This window comes from Gambusia affinis, linkage group LG13 (genome assembly GCF_019740435.1).
Source record: "Gambusia affinis linkage group LG13, SWU_Gaff_1.0, whole genome shotgun sequence".
NCBI lineage: Eukaryota > Metazoa > Chordata > Actinopteri > Cyprinodontiformes > Poeciliidae > Gambusia > Gambusia affinis.
The window spans coordinates 15,234,647-15,259,306 of NC_057880.1; the positions used below are offsets into that span (position 1 = coordinate 15,234,647).

At 38.5% G+C, this 24,660-nt stretch overlaps 2 protein-coding genes across 2 annotated transcripts in view; one reads left to right on the plus strand and one right to left on the minus strand.

The window, feature by feature from the left end:
• antxr1d (ANTXR cell adhesion molecule 1d) overlaps positions 1–17,190 on the minus strand; it is a 29,368-nt gene extending 12,178 nt beyond the window's left edge. The window contains exons 1-11 of the mRNA XM_044136538.1: positions 16,852–17,190; positions 9,524–9,595; positions 9,364–9,435; positions 9,087–9,168; positions 8,459–8,489; positions 8,291–8,364; positions 7,105–7,173; positions 6,943–7,023; positions 6,753–6,813; positions 2,134–2,232; positions 1,038–1,107 (exon numbers count right to left, since the gene is read on the minus strand). Of these exons, the coding sequence (XP_043992473.1) occupies positions 1,038–1,107; positions 2,134–2,232; positions 6,753–6,813; positions 6,943–7,023; positions 7,105–7,173; positions 8,291–8,364; positions 8,459–8,489; positions 9,087–9,168; positions 9,364–9,435; positions 9,524–9,595; positions 16,852–17,012 (872 nt within the window). The 5' untranslated portion in view covers positions 17,013–17,190. The remainder of the gene's footprint in view (positions 1–1,037; positions 1,108–2,133; positions 2,233–6,752; positions 6,814–6,942; positions 7,024–7,104; positions 7,174–8,290; positions 8,365–8,458; positions 8,490–9,086; positions 9,169–9,363; positions 9,436–9,523; positions 9,596–16,851) is intronic.
• Positions 17,191–19,372: 2,182 nt separating this feature from the next.
• On the plus strand, positions 19,373–23,992 carry prdm8 (PR domain containing 8). Its single transcript, XM_044136156.1, is given in 4 exon segments — positions 19,373–19,521; positions 20,127–20,346; positions 20,515–20,719; positions 21,795–23,992. Coding segments are annotated over 4 exon segments (1,521 nt in total). The 5' UTR covers positions 19,373–19,510; the 3' UTR covers positions 22,880–23,992.
• The last annotated feature ends 668 nt before the right edge of the window (positions 23,993–24,660 follow it).

Consider the following 24,660-nt stretch of genomic DNA (forward strand, 5'->3'; position numbering starts at 1 on the left):
GTTTGTTTTTAACAGTAGGTAAGGAGAATGTTTTTGAATCACCAGCGCGGTTTCCTGCTCACTGGATGACATGTCTCTACGTCTCAAACTCATCAGCCAGATGTTGGCCATCTCTCTGCGCCCTTTGGCCAGTCACAGCTGACATCCTCTTTAGCAGCACTCAGGCAGCTAAGCTCTGCTGACTCTGCTCTGATGGGCCCTTTGTTTCTTGGATAGATGCTTCCTTAAGGCAGTACTGCAGTATTTAATGATGTTCTCCTCTGGTCTCAGGGAAAGCAGCTCCATGTGGCACAAATGTGTTCAATCATATATATAAACCTTAATTTTTTCTTGGGTTTTGAGAGTTTTTTCCAGTCTATATGAAAGGTAAAAAGCCCTTCACTGCTACAGATTTGTAAATTTAACAGTACGTAAAATACTGTTAAACAACATGTAAAAAAAAAAGACTTTCTCCTGGCCCAGGAGAATAATTTTCCTATCATTTTTCACTGGGGACAATCTCAAACTGCGGTAGACATCTGAGTGACAGAAACAAGACAGAGGATGACTAGGAGGTGTCTGAGGCTGCAGGCCCAAATGTATAATTATGTACCAGACTGCGGGCAGCCGTGAAGGGAAAGGCTGCGGCTGCCGGGTCTCCAGCTCTTCTGAGCTCCGCCAAAAGCAACGCTCCGTCTCCCCCGAAAGATAATGCTGTGATGAATTACTGGGAGCAAAGCTGGGAGCCCTCAGAGGGAACTTTTCCACTGCCTGCTGCCTTCGCTCACACTTTGTCACTCTGAGATTAAAGGCATCAAACCTACAAACACATCCGCGCGATTCTCTCAAGCAGGCTCTCATTAACTCGTGTTCCTGGGCTCTACTCCTGCCGTCCCCTTGTGATTGGTGTCTGGCTTCGTTAGCGGTGACAAACATTGATTGATCATCAGACACTCTGCGACTTTGGTCCTAATTTCTTCAAGGACAAAAGTCTTCCGAGTCCACACAAAACTTGTGGTGCAGCTGGTAAATATCAGGACCACAGAAAGAGAGCTTACCTCCCCACCTCCTCTATGATAGGAGCAGGACAAAGCAGGAAGGTGTCCTCTATTCCAGTGGGTCTTTCATCTTCACAGGAAAGAACAAACAAAAAGCAAAACCACTCAGCAATTTTTTTCTTGTGAAATGCAAAACATTTCAAAGCCTAACAGGCATTCAGATTTGAATAAGGAACAATACAAGCTTGGGTACCAGCACTTCTAAGGGTTTTCTCTGTAAAGTCACTGCATCAGATTTTTGCCAAAACCTTTGGAAATTCTTTATCCAGGCTAGTAAACAAGTTGTGCCCCAAAATGTGTATGTTGCTCACTGTGAGTGCATTAAACACTGTGGTGCTCTAAAAAAACAAAAAAAAAAAAAACAACCTATACAGTTAATGGCTTTGAAAATAATTGGTCCTTTTTTGGTAAAATCTGACAATACATTTACAGTATTGTCTATGTATCTATATGATACATAGATCATATTTAGCTGATGGTTTAACTGAGCAAAATGTGACTTGTGACAGCTGAACAGCAAAACTTTCTGTCTAAAAATAAAAGTCTAGTGTGCTCCATCCATCTTCCTATCCATTCTGACCAATCTCCTTCTCCCTGCTGAACAAATGAATGCCCACAGCATGAGGATGGATGGCACCACCATGTTTCACCATGGGAATGAAGTGATCAGGGTAATATGCAATGTCATTTTTCTTTTTTGCTTTGCATGTAAGCCAGAACGTATAATTATTCATTCCAAAATGATTTCCTTTTACCACACCTTTATGAAGTCAGATTAGTTGAGTACATTTTATCCCACTAGTCAGTTGTTTTTCTTGTTTTTCAGGGATATCAAACTAAAGGGTGCTGAATTCAAATGTGTGCTGAGTAGAGTTCAAAGGGGTCGAATGCTTTTGCAGGGCACTGCATAAATGTAAGTATTTTTATTTGTTACTACACCGTTCCTGTTCCCCTGGCTGCACAAACACATCCTGCCACATGTAAGCATGAAGAAAATTTCAGTTCAGCTTCATAAGACAAAACTTTTAAAGATCCCTTTTGCCCTGTCTGAAAGTATAAGTCTGCTTGAATGAGTGTCCACATGTGCAGAACTCACCAACACTGTGCGTATCATTGAGTTTGAAGCTGCAGAGGACCTGGTTGATGTTTCTTGCATGGAGGAAACCATTACCTCTAACGACCACTTGGAACCTCTCTGGGAAACAAACAGAAAGCAGACCAGCCATGAGAAGAGATTGATAACATGTACATTTGTGGCAATGAGCGTATTTTCATCTGAGATAGCCATAAAACATCAAGATTGTTCTCATATTCTGATTATACAGAAAGTAAAGTAAATGTGCAATTATGGCGAATCCTGGCAGCCGTTCCTTTCTCTGATGCGCTGAGCTAAAGCTGCAGAAAACCTATGCATGCTTCATTACTGTTTGTTTACATCTGTGTGCTTGTGCGTGCATGTGTGGAAAGCTCATAATATGCTCCAGTGGTGCTAATGTTAAAAGTGCTGCTATTCACAAATATCCCAGATAGAGCAGCAGCCGGGAGGAATGTGTGCATGTGTTCATGTGTGTGTGTCTGACCTTTAGTTTCCCCAAGGCACTGTTAAAGTGCACTGACAGAAGCTTGCCAGCATATGCTGGAGTGTCTATGTGGCTGCTACCCAGCATATGTTAAAGAGCGAGGGGGGAACCACTTTCCTAAAAACATGCCTGGAAGGCTGACAACCGCACTGTCAAAGTAGGTCTGACCTTACCTATGGCACCATGGCATACAGGCATGCACACATGTCTGTGTGGAGGCAAACATGTGTCTATATTGTGGGTTTTTTTAATGGAATGTGTAAGCATTTATCCCCTGTAATTGCAAGCAGGAATGCGAGTGTGTCTCTCCGTGGTCTCTCAAACACTCATGTGCGCTGAGGTTTCCTCTAGCGGTATCTGTGCTAATAGAAGTGAACATTTGCCACACCTTTATCATTTAATGCTGCAGCGTGAAGATCACTGAATAAAAAGATCACTGGGAGAGGGTGTATACGTGGCAGCCCTTCTTTAAAGGTCAGAGAAGCTGCTGCGTAAACTATAACGCACATTTATGCATGAAGAAGCACAGCTGACCGCTAAAACTAGTGAAGGATTGGATTTAGAGGTTCTTCAGAGAAGAGTGGTGATGTTTGAGATTCATCAAAGACTTTAGACCATCTAAGTCACTGCAAAGACTGCACCTCAGTTTCAGAAGATGATTCCAACCTCGACAAGATATAAGACACCCCTTAGGTCGCTTTTCTACTGTCCTACGGTTGTGCACAGAGCTGACCTCATCATGCTGAATGGCTTAGCACATGTGTGCGCAAACTCAGTTGCAGATGTTCAGTGATTTGCAGCATGTTAGTCTCTGGTTGTCATTTCCAGCTTCAGTAAAATCTAAATATGTTGACATTTAGACCACCGCATCTCCTTCAAAACACATAAATTATGTCATTTCAATAAATAGATATCTTCTAAAATAAATGAAATGTGAAATATCATATAGTGTAATACAATAATATAATACTGTAACTATTCGATATACATATACATTTTTAGCTTTTTTATAATTATATGTATTAACATATTAGTGATCAGTGTATCTACATATAATTTCATTTATATTTCACTGTATTATTGGTTAATTTCAAATCATTGTTATATGTTTTAATTTTAATGTATGTTTTTATACTATAATTTTTTTGCATACTTAACTATGTGAGTGGGGTTGTTTCTTTTTTATTATAATATAATATAATATAATATAATATAATATAATATAATATAATATAATATAATATAATATAATATAATATAATATAATATAATATAATATAATATAATATAATATAATATAATATAATGTAATATAATATAATATAATGGGTTAAGAGTAACACAGTTTGGCTGATTTAGCAGTCAAAATCCTCTCACAACCATCAAACAGCCCACTCTGCAGTGTGACACAATGCATACACAGAAACCTACAATGTATTGATTAATCTAGCACAGCTGACTGTTATTAAAACTACTAATGTTTAATGATTGAAAACATTTTTGCGTTTATTTATGACATTTTTCTTCATGCACATTCCTTCTCTTGACTGAACACATACCAACAACTTAAAAAAAAAAAGTCAGACAATAGTCCAACTAAGCCCTTTCTGTAAACACTGACACATGACAGGCTGAAAGGTCAGCGCTGTCAGACACATGGTGGGCACATACTGGTGTTACCCCACTGACACACCACCAGCATGGCTCTGCTTTCTGCTGCCCGCCTGCCCTGGCGACCACAAGTCCCTTTACATCTACACCTGAACGCCTGACATGGATTTGATTGGTCCCAGTGAGCGTCTCTGTGTTGACACACTTAAGCACATATGCATGTATGTCCTTTTGTCTGAGCATGTGTGTGCATGTAGAAGACGTGGCATGACTTGTCGGAACGGTGTATCTTCAATCACGCTAGTGAGAAAGGACACTGAAATGCAGGGAGGGGCATAAAAAGGAAGGGACAGCAGGGAGTTAAGGGTCAGACGTTAATGAAAGCAGCAATCTCTGCTGTCATGTTGGATCTCAGGCCGAACCCTCGCTTTCCCGTCAGTGTATGCGTGTGTGTGTCTTATAGGGGGAATCGGTGCTGTCACGTCAGATAGTGTGGCCCGGTGTTCACTGTCCAGTCTGATGGCCTGTTCGCAGGCAGCTCGGTCTGGTCACTTCACATCAATGTGAGGGACATGTGTTTACGTGCTTCAAGAACCATGTATGAGTGTGCGTGTGAATGCTGCCAACTATAAAACATCCAACCATGTATATTAGTTCAGTCGATATCCTGCATGGATGCAGAGAAGGAAGCAGACAGTGTCACAACATGCATGCAGAACGTTAGTATGTTTGTAAATGGAAATGCAAAGGATGTGTACGTAGGACTACAAACTAGTGACTGATTTCTGCTTCAAAGTACGTACTTAATAACAGGGTTAGGTTTTTAAGATGAGGCAGAAAATATTCTACTCTTCAATAGCAAGTCAGTAAGATCTGACTTTTTGAGACTTAAAAATAAAAAATACCTTTTATTCCAGTTGAGTAAACTTGCATCAAAAAATAAAAATGATCAACCTTTAATTTAATTATTGTAAGTCAATGTTGAGAATAAAAATGTTTTTTAAAAAGGAAAATTATTAGCATCCCTGCTGATAATATATTAGTTATTCCCCATTTTACCATGGAGATTGATAAAGACAAGGAAGAAGGTGTAGTTTCATCTCTGTGTTGGTTTAGTCCATGTTTTAGAATAATGGCCTTCCTAAAGATCTATTGAAAAATTATTTTCACTTTGCTAACAGAGGTCACCAGATTATTTTTTAAAAGGCCCTTCCATTTTAAATATTTTATTATCTCATGCACCCTGAAAAGGTTCCTGGGTATTTCTTAAGATAAATTAGCCCACAGTATCACAAATTTCACATCATCACTTGTTATACACCAAGCCCAGTTGGAATGCTTGTTGCCAAAAAGATGAATCTTAAGCTCACATAGTCAAATCATATAGATTGATTTGATGTCTCAGTAGAGTGGAGAAAAGTGCATGGTTATGTTTGTGATGGCAATGATATGCATGTTTTCTTTAATGGCTATTGTGATCATTTGGTGACTTAAAGATTTTCTACCTTCCCTACAATCCTGCTCAATGTGTGTGTTAGTGAGAAAATGCTACCCAAGTAAAAATTGCACAATTTATGTTTCATTAACAGATATATTTCAGATATGGATTTTAGTGTTTTCTTATGCTACCGTTCTAAAAGAGATTTATTTTAAAACTTAAAAAAAAAAATATTTGTTACAAATCTTTACCAAGGGTTGTGAACAAATCTGTCCAGTTGTGTAGACATTGAACTACAAACAGAGGCAAACAATGTGCATGTGGGTATAATCTCCATTAATTAGGCCATAATCAGGTTTTGGTCTCTTGGTTTCTTAGTTCACTGAACATTAGAAGATTCATCAATCGAATAATAAATGAGGCCATAGCGAGATATTTCGGCACATGTCTAGTGAGACATGTCCAGACTCAGAAACCAGAGACAGTAATTATGTCTGGTAATAACAGAGTTTTTTTCACTGTGTTTTACTTCTAAGGCAAGATATTTCTCCAGTCTCCTCCTCTAACATGCTTTTCTCATTCATCATATCCCATAATGCGAGGTAATCTCCATTAGCGGCCTTGGTAGAAGGCCTGCAAATGCAGTTTCTTAAGTGAGTCCTAATAAGGTCATGTCAAAGCTCATCCATCGTGCCGGCTGCATATAAAGGATCTCTCTCAGCATTTCGTCTGCTGGTTCTGGCTTCCTTAAGCATCATACAGGAAGCAGCATCGCTGGAGAAGGAGTAGACAATAGAGCTCGAAACAATCTCAAAGGTCTGTTTAGCATACACAATGTGGCAAACTAGGTCAGAGATGCAGCCATGCTTAAAGATTTTATTTTTTTTTGCACACATGCTGTGCTGGAGCAGCCATGCTAATTTCCTCTGGCTGTGGGTGACAATACGCTCCCTGTCACTCTGCGGTCATGAGCATCCAAATTAATTACTTAACCTCATGTTCCACTAAAAAGGCTTTCGATGACTGACACAATTGCTCACGCCACATCCTGTTTTAACCAAGACCCTCACGCCTCAGACCTCTTACCTCCCGCACACACACTGGATGGCTCAGCTGCCAGAATCTCAATGCAAGACTTCTTGATTATCTGAGAGCCACAAAGGGGGAAAAAAAAAATCACACGTGAAATTTTGGGATCCAATATGCTTCAATGAGTCTTCCTGTGTGGGTAAGTTTCTGTATAACAAAGATGTGGTACTGCATGTGTGTGTCATACCGAGTCAATGATTCCTCTGAGAGCTTGGAAGCCTCCCGTTACTGGAAACACATGTTCCATGGTATCTGCAATAGTTGCAAGCTGCAAAATATAGAAACAGGAAGCAAAACTGAGTAGTTGCTTTAACGCATTTGCAACATTTTATTTCTATGTGCATCTTACCTGGGTCTGGTTGAAGTCTTTGACTCCTACACAATAAACAATGGCTCCCAAAGACCTGGCTCTTTGTGCCTGCAAGGATTGGTCAAACATTTGGTAAGATTTTAGTGTCTCTGCTTTTCTGTTAATCTAAAATGGCCTTATAGATTTTAATATCTGACCAAAATTAACTTTTAGACTAGTTCTCAAAACCTTGTACAAGTCTCTCATAATAAAGATGACTTACTGACACTTCGAGCTGTTTTTGTGTAATTTTGTTCTGATACAAAACAACAAAAAATTAAATCCTAACCACTACATTTCCTTTTGATTTCAAACAGTCCCTGATTTATTATCATAAAATTAATTGCTGAAGATGTATTTTGTCATAATTCTGCAAGCGAAACAAGGTGTTCTGCCAGCCTTTTCATGAGTGACGTGCAAACAAATTCATCCACTGTGGGAGCTGAGGTAATTTCTCTGAATCTACGGAGCATAAATCCAAGTCATTAGAATATGAACACTTTTGTCAAATCTTCATCGTGGTAAGATCATCATCAAGACCCGTTTTTCTTAAATTGATGAAAACTTAACATTACATATGGCCGGTTAGCTCAGCTGGTCAGAGTGTGGTGTTAATAATGTCAAGGTCATGGGTTCAAACCCCATACTAGCCAATTGAAATGTAAAGTCTTCAGAATATCAACACTTAAAAATAAAGAAAGCCTGGAGATTAAAATAAAATCCAGACAATACTGGAACACACAAATTACTAAAGATTTTTTTTTGTACTGATGTAACCATTAAACAATCTCCCCTTCAGTTCAGCCATATAAGTGGAGATACATTGTTGATGTTACCATTATAAAATAACTTGCAATTAAGTATTGGCAAAGATCAATGTAATTTTCACAGGAGGTGGAGTGTTGTTAGCAGCTGCTGAAAGTAACTAAAGAAGTTACTTTTAATGTAACTTAGTTACTTTCCAAATCAAGTAATCAGTAATCAAGTTACTTTTTCAAGGAGTAATCAGTAATCCGATTAAAGTTACTTTTTTAAAGTAACTATGCCAACACTGTTCCTAAGATTAAGCCACAAATTCAATCGATCAACAATTTTCTATGGCAAAACTGATTGCAGCTAGAGGAGTAATAATCAACAACAAGGCTGCATACCATAATGCATTTCTCCATGCATTAACACGCATTACCTCACGCTGTGCTGTGTCGTACTGTCTTTCCTTCAGTTCCCCATCTGTCAGAGCGATGATAACACTGGCAGTCCCTACAAAGAACATGGAGAATATAAATTTGTTTTTGCTATTATATTAAATTGTGCCATAAAAAAGAAAAAAATATATATTTCAGATGGAGCTTACCTCGGTTCTCATGGTATATCTGTGCATTAGCCTGTAATAGCAAAAAACAGGTATCTGTCAATATTCCATTAAAATGGTTTCATGCAGTAAAATGATCACATATTGGTATTTCTGCTTATCCCAGGAGAGGCAAAGAGATCATGACATTCAATTAGAGGTTAATAAAAATGAATTTAATGCACATATAAATATGTGCCAGTACTTCTTGTGTAAAATTAACAATGAATGACTGGAGGAAATAATATTATTTTAGCATAAAGGCATTAAAAGTTTAACAGGAGAAAAAACATAATGTGACAAAAAACAGTTCAACTTGTTTTGTTCTGAGACTTTTCCAATCTTTGCTTTATGAAGTCATCATTTAACATTTTCGCTTACTTGCTTAACTGTCCTAAGTGAAAAACGTAGCTGTCACTACCAATTACTATGAAGTGAGCTGTAAAAGAAGGGGTTATTAAAAAGACAGGCGGTAAAATGGAGTGCTTTGGACACACATACACAGTATCAACAGGCAAAACTGCAGTTTAAAATATTTTTTCAGATTCAGGTAATTCAGCTAAACCTTTGTTTAACTGAATGATATAAAATCATTGTGCCACATTTAGTACACAAAAAGAATTAGTCATACCATCTCCAGGCCTAGGTTCATGCATGTGTCTCCTCCAGGAATAACATCGTTCAGAGCCCTCAAGCCTTCGGTTATGGCTTCCCTGAGGAGTAAAAGACAAACATCCAGATTAAAAACACCCTAAACAAACTGAGCGAGAGTTCTTATTAAAATAAATAGAACAGAGTAGGTAGAGTCAACATGACACACAAATGTTTTTGAATCAAGTAGAACTTAGCGTTAGGATGGATGGATGGATGGATGGATGGATGGATGGATAAAACACTGAGTGTGTTACCTGTTCTCAGTCAGCTCCATGATGATTTTTCCTTGTGTGGAGAAGACGATGAAGGACATCCTCAGCATGGGGCTGCAGACACAAAGTTGTCCCACTTCAGCTTTCAGTAAAGACTTAAACAAATCATTCAACAATTTATATGCATCGTCGTCCATTTTACCTGATAAACTTCTCTGCTAGGTGCTTCACAAAGGAGTAAATCTCATTCCAGTGATGCTTCACGCTGCCAGATCTGAAAATCAACATTTTTCCCAATTTAAAAAAACAACAACTATAAATCCACATGTACACAAGAGTGTTAACATTCTCTTTGGAAAACATGCAAATGCATCCCACATGCTTCAGAATAGAAGTCACCCCCTGTCTCTGCCGAGGTCAACCCTCAGATGATTTAGTAACATTCCTTCAGTTTGGACTGCAACCCCTCATCTGTGAGCTGCTGGTTAATCTGCTGCATGATGCCATAAACAGAACCGTCTCTTTAAAGCCTGTCTCTCAGTGCTGCTAATGGGAGCTAATTGTTGCTGGGCCACAGGGTTGAGGTTAGACAGGGACAGATGCAGCAGTCTGCCTCTAAACAGGGACCGTGTAGCAAGCAGCTGGCCTCTGTTCGTGTTATATGTGTTCAAGTGACTGGGTGTGTGTGTGTGACTGTGAGGGGGAACAGATGGTCCCACTATGCACGGCCAGCCCAACAACAGGTTGGGTGTCCGTCCGCTAGAGTAGAAAAGGCTTTGACATGAACAACAGAGGGAACCATAACTATCACTCAGCAGGGGGGAGATGTCTGAATGTGTGTTACAGGAAGTAACATCAAAGCCCTTCAGCAGCAAATCTGCATGGGTTTTAGAGGGTCCTAAGCAAAATGAAACACAGAGCCTGTTGGGTTCAAGTGGGATTATTTGTATCCTCCATATAAATGTAGACTTCCCTCTCAATTACCATCTTCTGTGGAATTATCTGATAAACAGAAAAGCAGCAGGAGGAGTTTCCTGCTAGATCCCTATCTTATTGAGAAACTTTGTGCTCTAAAGCTCAACAAAAAACTCTGCTTTATTTTACCGTTTGTGAAAAGGGTTGCATTAAGTTAAAACAGTCTAGCTGATGTTCTTTTTAGCAAAATAAGACCTAAGCACATTGTTTGAACTACATGCAACAGTAACGTGCAGAAATGGCTAAAGCGAAAAAACTTCATATTATTAATGTTCTATAATTTGCAAAGTCAGAACATGGTAAATGAGTTTACTAAAGAAATGTTTTGTATATTGATGCAGTTTTTTGCTTGACTTTTAAGTCAATACAAGAAAAGACATATGGACAATATTATGAGATGGAAAAAGAACAATTTAAAAACATGTTAGCTGCTGATTAACTCGAACACAAGTATGTAAAAATGCAACTGAAACCAGATTGTTATATACACTCTTTAAAAAGTCATTTTTTCCTCACTGTGAGAGTAAACATTTCCTGTCAGCCTTCATTACCCAAATAATTTAGCAGTTCTTAAACGCCAGAACAATAAGAGGGAGAAATCTTTTTAACTTTTTTTTTTTTTAATTCAGAAGTGTACATATCTTTTCTTGATATTTGGTTTCATTTCCATTAAACTACATGACTTAAACTACATTAAACATTTTGGGTATCCTTCCACAAGCTTCTAAAAACAATTTGCTGGACTTTTGGCCTCTGAGCCAGGTTAGTTAAGCTGCCTCACTCGCACACGTCTTTTCTACTTTCTGTGGTACTGAGACCAGGGATTTGTAATGGCCACTCCTAAATAATGACTCTGTTGTCCTTAAGACACCTTCTAACTAACTCGGCAGTGTGCGTAGGGTTATTGTCCCTTTGGAAGACCCGTTTGTGGTTTAACTTCCTGGCTGATGTTCTGAGATGTTGTTTCAATATTTCAATATAATATTCTTTCCTCAAGCTATCTAATTTGTGAAGTAACCATTCCTTCCTGAAGCAAAACATCGCCCTGAAAAGTAGGAGTGCACTGACTGCAGTTTTCTGGCCGATCGCCAACTACCAATCTTTAAAAAGCCTGACATGCTGATTCTTATTTTGGCCAATACCAGATTTTTTGTTCTTCTTTTTGTCTGAAATGTTGTAAATATAGAAAGACAGTTGCTGCATCGGTAACGGTAGTGAGACTAACATGCAGACATGACCTAGTGGGCTGGTCTACCAATCAAACTTCTCTCACACTAGAGCAGAGGAGGACAGTGGTTGATTAGTGGACCTTCGCAGAAGTAGATAAGATCAGAGGATATGATCAGTTTCACATGTAGGTATCGGCCGATCACTGATCTCCCAAAATTACGGAAATTTGCGCCGATAAATCGGCTGGCCAATAAATCGGTGCAGCCCTAATTCTCAGGCTTTCGAGCTTCACTTTTTTCCTGTACCTAAACACTTAAACTTTAGTTTAATTACATTACAGGACATATTTTCTAAAAATTAAAGTAGTTGTCCCAAAAATATGTTTTCTAACTACAAATCTGACTATTTAAGTTGCTGTTGAAGTGATAACCTTCCTTTTTCTGAGTAGGCTTTCTGCCCATATCCATATGACAGCTTCAACCAGCTTTAACCAGCCTCCTTACAAGGTCTTTTACTTTGGCTTCAGGGTTGTTATGCATATTTCTCACCAAAACATGCTCATCGCTGGGACACAGAGCTGGTGTTCTTCCTGAGCTGTATGCCGGCTGGATATCCCTGCTGTGTCTATACTCTCTTAATTATTTGAACAGATGAATGTGGTGCATTCAGCCATCTGGAAATTGTAAAGAATGAACCAGACTGATGGAGGTTCACTATTCCTTTTCTTGATATTCCTATTTATTTTTCAATAATGTCAGAGGAGAAAGCTGCGTTGTCTTAAAATACATTCATAGGTTTGAATACATTTAGCTCAAAGGCTGGACTTTATGAAATTATTGAACAACAGCGTAATCTTATGGTCTGAACAACTTTTGAATTTGAAGTAAGTAAGAGGAAAATTGGGGTCTTCATTGAGAAGTGAACAGACAGTAAATCAGAGAAAAGTGGAAGATGTGCCAACAGTTGCCCAGATTGGCAACTAAAGTCAGGACAACTGTGGCGAGGTACATGCTGTACCAAATGAGCCACCCAGCACCCAAAAGAAAATTCTTTAAAAGTGTGATCTCTCTCAATATTCTGCCATTTAGCAAAATGGAAAAAGTTTTCAAATAGGGCTGAAAGTGAGATAAAAAAAGGAACATTGTTTTTATAGCTTGTTAAATATCAGACAGTTAGGAAAATCTGATTATCTGAGTTTTAAACAATATAAGTAAATATTTGGTTTCAACTACATATGAAAACTTGACTTCACATTTTTATTTTCAATATTGTTGAATGCAATGTAAAAAATTATGTAATAATGATAAAAGACTGGGTTACTTCTACAGCTAAAATCAAAACTTTAACAAAAACAATGTTATCATCATTTTATTTCGGTAGCTGTATTTTTAAGACCAGACATGATAATGCTTACCCCTTAAAAAGAACATAAATCTGTTTAAGACCTCTACACAACACACAGCCATTAATACTGAATTTGTGAAGACCCAGACTGAGAGGAATTAAAAACTGTATCCTGGTTTTAAGTGAGGATCAGACATGCCTTTAAGAAGGTGGGACTCATGGTAATTTAGTTTTTCTGAGCTCATAACCCTGTTACACAGCCAAAGTCAAACATGAGAGACAGACAAACACAGATGAGGTGATGTCTAAAAACTAGATGCACATTTGCTGTTTTCAGTTTTGCTCTGCACTCTGCTCCTGAAATATTAGATTGGGTCACTGGGTGACATTTAAGATCCGCAGAGCGTGGAAACAAGACAGTCCTATCTCGGAGGAAAGATCAGCAGCTTCCTGAAGGCCTGATGAAGCTTACAGCTCCAGACAGTGTAACAAACCAGAGGCTTGGCCATGCATGATGTGCCGCACTCCCGAGGCTTCTACTAAACTTTTTGAAGCAAAGGGTAAAGACTGAACAGTGGCAGACAGATGTCGAGGTGGACATCTGAAAGATCGCCCAACGTGTCTAAACCCGACCTAAATGTCACTCAGTTTGTCTACTTCACAGCTCATGGGGCGGCTCCACTCCACTGAGGACACTGGAAGAGGGGCATTTTTTTTCAAGATTATATTTGCAAGCCTTGGATTACGTGCAGCGTCGCCACAAACTTAATTTTTACTCCATTAAAGACTTGCTGTAATTTTCATCTTCTAATCAGATTGAGCAAACAATTTGACTGTGGTGTTGCGTGTTGTTTGCGTTTTTCTTCGCTAAGACAGCATGTTTGGATACGCCATAATTTCAGTCCATTTGGCACACGATGTGCATAAGCAGCAATTTTTCTTGGTGTACTCACCAAAAAAAAAATGCTTTTGTAGCATTTTTTAAAATCATACTAAAACATTCTAAGCAGCCCACAAGTCGTGAACATGTTGGATAATGGATGGATAAATAATCTAATCTATTTGCCTTTTTAAAAATTCAAACTTGATAGTGAAAGTAATAAAAACAGCAACATGAATAGAGCAAATAAAGGCCACAAAATGCAAAGTTTGATGTTGATGTGAGAAAATTCTTTCATGGTCTCAGCAGAGATTACAGGATTTTCTTGTTGGCCTATTTGGCAACAAACTCTCTTAATGCCTCATGATGACCAAGATCCTTTTCTACAAGCCACATCGCCATGTTTCTACCAACATCCATTGTGAGTTTCGATAATAAAACTGAGCTTGTTAGGATACTTAGCATGCCATCACATATTAGACATAAGATTTGGAAGAAATGTTGGAAACAATAACAACTGCAGGGTTGATTTTGATGGGAATTTTTTCAGAATGTGGCTTTGTCTTGGCCTTGTTGCAAAAGCATTTTTGCTGTGCTACACTAAGGTTACTCATAATGGTGTGTGAGGTTAAAAAAAACAACAAGATAATATTGTTGTTGGAGAATCACTACCCGTGCTCAGAATATATCTCCCTCCCCTTCCTTTTTTATTTCTGGCAATATTATCACCAGTTATTAGCCTGGTCTGTTATTTCAACATTTCTTTTGTTTATGTTTTCTTTTAATGATAGAGACTCTTGAAAATATGCATGTAAAAGTGAATTTACATTAGTGTATTCAGTGTCTGGATTTCTCTTTAAGGAATAAGGTGTAATGTCATACAATGTGTCTGAAATAATAAAGTTGGTCTTTATTATTAATGGATATGTCCCGCTCTGTTCCTGATTTGCAGTGTTCACTAAATAAGATGACAAATGAAGTGAAATAACTTTAAAAAAACAAGATGCAATTGAATTTGAATAAAACTAAAGCACTTATAGTTGGAAATAAAAGAAAAATAAGTAAATAGAGGGAAGACTTAGCTGGAAATCCCAACACTACATAAATTCACTCTAAGGTAAGGAGAAGCATTTCAGTGAAAAAGAATGCCAACCAAGCAGATCTATGAACACATTAATTATTTGTACATCACTCCATGTTCTCTGCTGCTAAGTGGTTTCACCTTATTTCAGCTGCTGTGTAGAAGTGTGGACGAGAAACTGGAGTGTAACTGGCACTGGCAATTTCTTCATCAAAAGAACAAAAAACAAACATAAAATGTTTCAAACAAACCACTTTAAAACTACAAAAGCATAGAAATTAACTTTTAAGGGGCGTTTGAAACTTCAAACCTTTTCATGTCCTCACTAAAAGAAAAGCAGCTCTTTGTGTGTGGAGTCTAGACATAAATCAATGCTCAAGACCTGAATCTAAATATAGCTCAAATAAAAAATCTCAACATATGTATGAGGTTGAATACATATGCGTGCCTCACTTCAGATTCCTTCTCAGATCTTTAAGTCTTTTGTAGGTTTTAGAAAGTGTTCTTCCAGGATTTCCCCGTATTTAACAAATCTGCATCATCCTGTCAACTCCCATGTTAAAGAAAAGCTCACAGCACAATGCTGCCACCACTGTGTTTCATCACATCTACATATGCATAGTCCAAACACAACACAAGCCACTCCGCACTTGTTGATGGATCAAAAAATAGATGAAATGGCATGCTTTTCTAGAGAATTTATAATCTAATATTGACTTAAAACCTGTTTTAATACAATGTGATCTTTTGGTGATACATTCTCATAGACATAGCTAGCTATCTTAGGACATCAATTAACAATATTTCTTAATTGTTCTGAACATTTGTGGTGCATTTTTAAATATACTATCGAACATTAGGCTAATCTGCATAAGTCTAAATACTTATGTATTTTATTGATATTGTCCTGACAAATAGTGGATCTTTCTTACAATTTTTCACAGTGAACCCTTTAGAACTTTATTGGTCTGTGGTTAACACTTTATTGTTGTAATTTCTCTGTCAATTTTACTGGACATGAAAATGGTACATACGTACTCACCATTTATGAAAATAGTTCAAGTCTATGATGCTCAAAGAAAAAAAAAAAAGAAAAACAGAAGGAAAATTAACTTGTTTAAGATTCTCTGAGTGTTTCCATTCCTTAGATTTATTATTTCAAAATTAAATTAAAGTAATATTCTTCAATGAAAATAATGATTTATGATTTACAAGGGGTAGGTCGAATGCGAATGATTTTGCTGCAATCTACAATTTTGCCTCTAGTTGGCACTGTAATAAATACTGTTCATTTAAATTGTATCTTTAGGTATACTTTAGACACCCTTTGTTTTAAATTTTACCATTTTTAAATTAAAGATTTCAACCAGAGTTTGCAAAATAAATAAAATAAATAAAATAAATAATAATAATAATAATAATAATAATAATAATAATAATAATAATAATAATAATAATTGCTTTGTTATCCAAAACACAATAACTTATATCTATGAACTTGCAGGATTAAAGAAAGAGTGATTATTTAAATCAGGGCCTAAGTGAAAAGGACCCGTTGAGGAGCTCACCGGGCCATGCAGGGCAGCTTCTGCAGCTGTGTCCGCAGGCGTCATCAGCCTGAAACCCTATCCTGCTCGCCCTGCCCACATCCGTGGGTAACACAGGCTTTTTGACTCACCACTTTTAGCCAGACAAAAAGAAAAACACGCTCCGAAAGCCAGAATATTCTCTCTACTTGAAAAATCACTACAGCCTGCATAGTTGAACATATCTAAGACAAAGAAAAGTGGCTTTAGGTGTGTTCCTAAGCAAATTCTTCCAGTAGACTTTTAGGTGGAGGACAGTTTTGTGACACATAGACACTTTTATCCTAACACTGACTTTGTAGAATAATAAACCTTACGATGCATTTGTTTATTTTATAAATCACCCATAGCGCCGCATTGAGTAGTTTTCTTCTCTAAAGTACCGTTGGGCCACAACAAGACGATTGATGCGCTCCACGTTTCTAAGCTCGGTTGCATGGCAATGAGCAGTGAGCAGAAAGTAACAATGCCATAAATAATATCAGGGGACTCACTTGTCCAGAACAAAGTAGAGGTCAAACGCGCCCTGACAGGACATGGTCTCCTCCTCCTCCTGTTGCTCTCCCGGCGGCTCCCCTTCCACCGGGACGCAGAGGAGGAAAAATCCAAGCGAAGCAAAGGCGAGGAGCAACAAGCGAGCCTCTGTCCACGCCATCTTTCCAGGTTAGCACTTTACTTCTCCAACACTGCAACCACTTAGGATCTTCACATTTCTCTTTACTCGTCTGTTTCCAAACAGACTGTTGGGGTTTTTTTTGTGTGTGCCTTCAAGGAGGAGTCAGCCCTGGAGGAGTGTTGCTCTGCTCAAGCCGGGCTCTTCAAGGCTTCTCTTTCGGCTGACGGGGGAAAAAAAAGCATAAAAGCGGGGCAGGATGAAGGAGATGCGAGAGGGGAACCGAGAAGAGGAGAGGAGCGACACCCAAGGAGAGATGCAAAACTTCACTTTTTCCATTTTCCAAAGGGGAAGAAATCCTCTTTGTTCAAATTCGGGGGCAGATTGCCACAATTTGTGGATTCCGCATAACGCACAAACATAACAAAAAATCATTTGCACATCTAAAGGTTTTAGCCTTGATTTTTGTATTTTCGTGAAATGACAAAAATAAACAAAAATGTATACACATTCACAACTGACCGCAAGTAACATTGATTTTGTTATGGCTTTATAGATATTCATATTAATATGACTTCATCACATGGGCTGCATAGTGGCGCAGTTGGTAGCACTGAAGATCCTGGGTTCTATTCCCGACCCGGAGTTTGCATGTTCTCCCTGTGCATGCGTGGGTTCTCTCGGGGTACTCCAGCTTCCTCCCACAGCCCAAAAACATGACTGTCAGGTAAATTGGTCTCTCCCAATTCTCCCTATGTAGGCGTGTGTGCGTGTGTGTGTTGCCCTGTGACAGACTAGCGACCTGTCCAGGGTGTACCCCGCCTCTCGCCCGGAAGGTTAGCGGGAGAAAGGCACCAGCAACCCTGCCGACCCCACTGTAGTTTGACATAAAGCAGCAGTTGTATGAACGGTGAGTGTTTCCCCAACCATGCTTATCGATTCATTATCAGTCATAATACGACTGAAATTTAAGACTAAAATTTATTTCATTTGGGCTCCAATTCCACTTTATTTATTACATAAATATCATTAAATAAATTGTGAAGAGCCAATTTAATGCAGACTTAGGTCTGCATTAGATCAATCAGGAAAGTATAACTGTCAGTTAATTTTATACAACATATTGGTGCATTCTCCATGAGGTTTGAGACACAGATTTGATGTTTCAGTCAGCACTTACTTAAGGCCTAAATAAATGTAAAACTGAATCGTTTTAAGCTCCTTTAGTTTTCTTTTGAAGATGTTTGAGGTCAATAAGCGTTGTCAGAGATCAATTGCTCTCTGACAACGTAGAGAGGACCCTGCTGGTCGAAAAAAATAATTTCAATCATTGACATTTCGGAGTTTACCAGTAAATTTAGGACACAACTTATTTTCATGGCCACTAGGGGACTTCATAGGAGACTGGTTAGTTTCCAAACATTTGTGATTGTCACAAACGTAAATAACATTATCTTAATATGACAAGCTATCGCAAACAGAGCAAGTCCTGGTGACACAAAGTTAAATATGTATTTCACAATATAGGGAAAGGTTGTCACTTTGTGGTCACCTCATGAGAACAACTGTGTGTTTACACTCAATGTTGTCAACTTAAGTCGCAAACTGACTCGGATAACGGAAGTTTAATTCAAATTGGTTATATTAAAGATTTATAGTAAGCTGTTATTTCCAAATAATAAATATACAAGCTAGTTTTCCCCAAACTAACAAAAATAAATAAACAAATTATTAATTATTCCTCCAAGCCCCTTAAATTTATTAAGGTCATTTGATAGTTGGAGAACTTCCAAGGAATCCTTTCCTCGGTTTTTTTAATCTTCTCGTTATAAAAAAAAAGTTGGCTCAGAAACCAGCAGGAAATTTAGGCCACCCCAAAATTGAAAGCTCTGATGCAGAATAATCATTAAATGCTCATTAAACAAAAACATTTAGTTATGAATAATGCATTGGCCCGTTGGCAAGGCCAGACCCTTAAAGGCGCACACAATTGGCAGCCAACTTCATTGCATTTTCTTTGGCCACATTCTGCCCCATTGCGTAAGACAAACTTACTGTTTTTATTGAAACGCGACCAAAAGGAGAGGTTCTGTTGCTCTGTTGTGCAATAGAACATATGATTATTTTTCGAGTAGAGTTAAAAAGTCAGAATAACTGGATTGATTTATTTTACGTATTGAGAAATATCACAACGTACAGACTGTAGTGCAGTCGCATAAGCACAAGGCTAAAATGAACACGATGAAGTAGGAATTTGCGTTATTTCACTGCATTCCAGATTAATGCCCAAATCCTGTTTTCATATGGAAAACACTGTAAATACCGTATTATCACTTTAGGAAAGGCGTGCATGAGCGCGTGTGACCGTGAGCGCGCACGCGTTATAATGAGTGCGCCGCGCTTCAGGCTTCAATTTGCTCTGGGAGTGGAAGAGGAGACAGGCAGCAAGTGAGGAAGAGCTCTCAGTCGGAGAAGGAACTCGTCCAAGGAAGCTTCGCTTCTGAGGTCCACTGCACCTGCCGGAACCAACAGCATCCTCCATGTTCGCCGGGTGAGTCCGTCAGCAGCATCCTTCATCCACGTCTCCTCTGCAGCCTATAGGAACACCACGGACCAGTCACAGCGAAACCTGTGCATGAGGAACGTTTTTTTTTTTTAAAGAGCGGCACCAAATTCTTCCTATGGGTTACAATCGTATGTTCATATGTTTGTGTAAACTAATAGATCGGCATTTTACATAGCTATATGTGTTTCAGTGATCGTATAAAATGTTCAGAAAACGCTTTTTAAAAGCCGCGGAACTTCTCTTGCGCACAGAGGAGCCAGTTGGACTCCACGGCAGATGCGGAGACAAAAGGAGTAACCGAGTGAAAAAGCGAAACAAAGAACGTTAGAAATTATTTCACTCCAACACCAGCTGTCTGCCTCCCTCTGGGATTTAATTTTTTTTCATAAATATTTCAAAATGATCTTTTTTTTATCATTTGTTATCTGAAACCCATGTCGCTTCACATCTTACAGATTTAAAACATTTGTTTTCTATAGCAAATTACTTGATACACAGCTTTACGCATGCCATATTATTTGATCGTAAAAAAAATAAAAAATAAAATAAATAAAAAAAATCAGTATCTGATTCTGATGATTCTTCTCCAGCTTAACAATGGATCACGCTCTCCAGACTCGGTCTATCTGGTCCAGTGACACTAAATTCCTGCAGCATCCAACGGATCTGAACACCAGTGTGGTGGTGACGCGCTGCATCCCTGCAGGAACGTGCTTTGGTCCGTGCGTCCTTCAAAACACTTTCTACGAAACCATCGCCTTTATTGCCCAGAAATGCAGCGACAAGACATCGAAGTCCTACATGTTCAGGGTGAGTCAAAGGTTAGGCAGCGTGGACTTGCTGCCTGACAGTATGGCTTATGACAGTATGGCTTATGTGAACTTTAAAATAAGATGTAAAAAGTGGCATCAAAAACAGCAGCAACAACAAAACAAACAGCAATAAAAAAGACACCTTTCTGATGTTTCGTGCCAACAGGTCGACCCAGAGGCCATGCGTAATTCAGCTCTTGTGCTCTCCTGGCTGCGGCTGGTGCAGGCTGCGCGTAACGCACAGGAGCAGAACGCGGAGGCATTTCTGAAAGCAGGTCAGGTGTTTGTGCGCACTACACGGGACATTCAGTCTGAGGAGGAGCTGTGAGTACCGACCAGGAGCTTGATTAATTAAAGGGATTTAAACAATGGTTCAGACTGATATTCAACAGAATTTTGAGAACTTCCTTTTATACATAACAGTGATGACAGTGGAAAACTGTGTAAAAGCTATTTGCTGGTATGTGTGTAGATGTTGCAGCTGCACATTATATCCAGAAAAACCCCCAGATACAACTTACATTTTAACAAAAGATGTCTTATGGACTTTGTACACAAGATTAATGTGTTAAATGGATGAGAGCTGGATCTTTTTTATAAGCACGAGTTCAAGCTGCATGAAGGTTTTTTCTTGATTGCTTGGGGAAATGTTATTAAATAGTGGGATTTCATCATAAGGACTGTGCTGTCCAGCCAGACTGAAATTTAACATGTTTGTGAACTTCGGTGTCTTCACACACAGTGGACAGCGAATCAAAGATGTTTATCTTCATCTCTCCATTAAAGTGGATGTCATCCATCACTGGCATTTTAACCAGCATTTTATTTAACCAATGCTAGTAATACTATTGTTAATACACCAAACTGTTTTTACAGTTGCTTTTGCTGTTAGGCTAAAACTTGCATTTGTTTTATTAAAATATTTATTTTATACATAAAAATAGATGTACATACACCTATTTTGTACTTTATTTTATTTCCTCTAAAGTTAGTTCCTCCTTGTTGGACACAATCATGAAAGGTTAAAATGCAGCAGGCTACAAGTGTAACGGGGACTATATTTGCTTTGTATTTAGAGCTACAAAAAATATTTGTGTTACTTTTATAGAAATATTTTTGTTGGAACACAAAGTTTACAAAGGGTTTGAAGAGCCTAGTGGAAAGAGCTGAAGGACTAAAGAATAAACAGGAATGCAAAAAGCAAGAGGTTAGGGATGAGGATACATTTATTAGTGTAACAGCAATATTTTAGCATATTTCAGTCAGTGCACAATATATTGTTTTGTTTTTCATATTTAAAAATCTAAAGTAAAAACCACCTGAGTTAGCCAAGTACAATAAATAAATAAATAAATAAATAAATAAATAAATAAATAAATAAATAAATAAATAAATAAATAAATAAATCCCACTTGATGTTATCCATGTATTTTTTCTCTTTTCTAGAATACAAATGCGGGAGATGCAACCAGAGCTTCAAAAATCAGAATCCATTCGTGGCTCATTGCAGATTTCTGTGCACCCAATCGAAGAGTGACACCTGGAACCGTGAGGTCTATGAGCTCAAGCACGTGGAAACCAAGAGGCATCACCGAGTGACCGATTTCCACAACATCGCCAGAGATCTAGAGCAAAAAATATCTGGAGGAGGCGAAGAGGTGGAGACTCCCTCCAGAAAGAGAAAGGGCGAAGATGCTCCGGTCCCCAAGTGGCGAAAAACGGTTCTGTTAGAGAAAACAAATATTTCAAACGATGAAAATGTCACCCAAATGGGTAAGAGCTGTGACCAGGCTGCGCATGACTCCTCCTCCTCTCCTGACAAACTCAAAGCTGACAGGGTCAAAGCAGTTCGTGCGCCACGAGGAAGCGCTGATTCAACCGAAGTTGGGGAAGTCAGTGCTGCTTTTACGCACCATAAAGTGCTTGACACACGTTTGGGGACAGGGGAAGGATCTGGTGTGCTTTCGAGCGGCAGCAGCGCGTTTTCTCTGGTTCTGTCGAGCAGCCAGGGCGAGCAGAAAAGCGCGTTCTGTAAACCTGACAAAAGGACATCTACTGTGAACCAGCAGATTCAACTGAGCAGCGCTCCAACAGCCCCCCCTAGCCGCGTGGATGAGATCACTGATGCGTTCACCAACAGGACTATTCTGGGATACAACAATCTGATGGCATCCAGCATCGTGGGCGGTGACATGCAGACTTTGGCCTCCCCGATTCCATTAGGCAACGCTTTCCATTACGCGCCGGAGCACTGGTCCAGAAACCTCCAGACCACATCCGCCCTCACGGTCCTCCCGCCCACATTCACCTCCTCATTCGGTGTGTCGGTGCAGAACTGGTGTGCCAAATGTAACCTGTCCTTCCGCATGACCTCGGATCTGGTGTTTCACATGCGATCTCACCACAAAAAGGAGTTCGCGGCGGAGTCTCAGGTGAGACGCAGGAAGGAGGAGAAACTCACTTGCCCGATTTGCCACGAATACTTCAGAGAGAGACACCACCTGTCGAGACACATGACTTCTCATAACTAAAAGAAAAAAAAAGATTAATTTTAACTTGAAGACTTTGATGTGCATAATGAATGTATGTAATTAAAGACGTGTCCGTTACAATTTGTCCACCAGATGGCAGCAGAGGGGCGCGTCTGTCTTGGTGCCCTGTACGTTAAGCAGTTTCACAGATTATTTTGTGCCTTATGGGACTCAGGAGTTTGAAAAGATCTCCGGAAAAGCTGACGATTGTTGAAAATGTCTCTGTGCAGTTTCTCCTTATAGTTATCAGCTGTTCTGTTTTGGAGTTGTACGTGAGGTGTGGCTTGAGTTTGCTTTTAGAAATCAAACGTTATCAAAACGTTTTTGTCACAAAAGAGCATTAGTAATTCTATAGTTGAACGAGCAGCCAGTGAGTCAAACTATTATGCAATTCTTTCTGTTTTCTGAAACCTTTTGCAACAAGTACCAACTCGGTGAAGGTTTGCACATTATCCACAAGAAGAAATAAAGCTCAACGTGGAAAGAACAAGAAGAAAGTTTGAACTCCTGAGAAGTCTTTTTAGCATACATCATGTCCACTTCAATTTTCAGACCAGTCACACAATAGTTGGTAGAAAGGATACAAAAAAATGAAAAAAAAATAAAATAAATAGAACGTGAGATCAACTGGGGTAGAAGTGATTTATAAAGGTTTTTTGTGACCCACAAAATGCATTACGAGTAGTCCAGTATTCTGTCATTGGAACTCTCAACAATGAATCTGAACTGCAAAAAGTAATTTCTGAAGTAGTTGGGAGATCACAAATTTCCATATAAAAGAGAAAAAATGTTTGAAGGACAGAGTTTGGTAAATAAGAAGGGCTAATTTTATTTTCATTCAGGATTTGTCAATGGCCTGGGTAGTAAATGAAATGGTTACTACTGATTGTTTCAGAAAACTGAAATAAACTAAATCCATTAGATAATATATGGAGTACTGTTCAGTGGACCCAACAATGGAAGTAAGTGAAGGCCCCCTAAATCAACAGGTTTTCTTAACAGTTTTTATCAGCTCTAGAGCATAATAATCAAGATAAAGTGCAATGAACATTTGAAATAAACCATTTTGTGTGGATATTAAATGCTAGTTTCACTTTCTGAATCAAGGTAACATTTAATACACCATTTTACAGGATTTGCAATACAAAATGATTTAACTATGGGTTTTTTTATAGTTGAGTTTTCCAAATTTTAATCTGGATGAACAAACAGAATAGTTATTTCAAAGTCCAAATTATAAACAGAAAATCCAATATGTTTGTCTTTAATAAAAAGCCTAGTTGTGGTGAGAAAGATTTGTTCTTTTCATATGTTTAATTAATTTGAGTTATACAGTTCTAGACTATCCCTTTTAGTGAACATGTTGCACATGTTTGAAAATATGAAATGCTGATTAATGTATTAACATCGGCTTGTATTGCCAACAGTTATCTTGTTAGCAAACAAGTTTCACTGGTTTTCAACCTGGAACTGATATTCAAGCCTAGATAACAGGAATACAACTACATTTGATTTGATAGTTAAGCCAATAAACATGCCTATTTAGACTCAATTCTAGAACAACCGCTCTTATGAATGTAAAACCTTTATGACAAAGGCCCAAATATGGGCCCTAATGGGACAATACAATTGGATCAAAAGAAAAAAAAAAATCAATCTGAAAAAAGATTTGCAACAATAACAAAAACATCAAATAAAACTAAAAATAAAGATTAGAAATTGAAAGAAAATGTTTTGAAATGGAAAAAAAGTGATACTGGAAAAACATTTTTTTTCAAAAG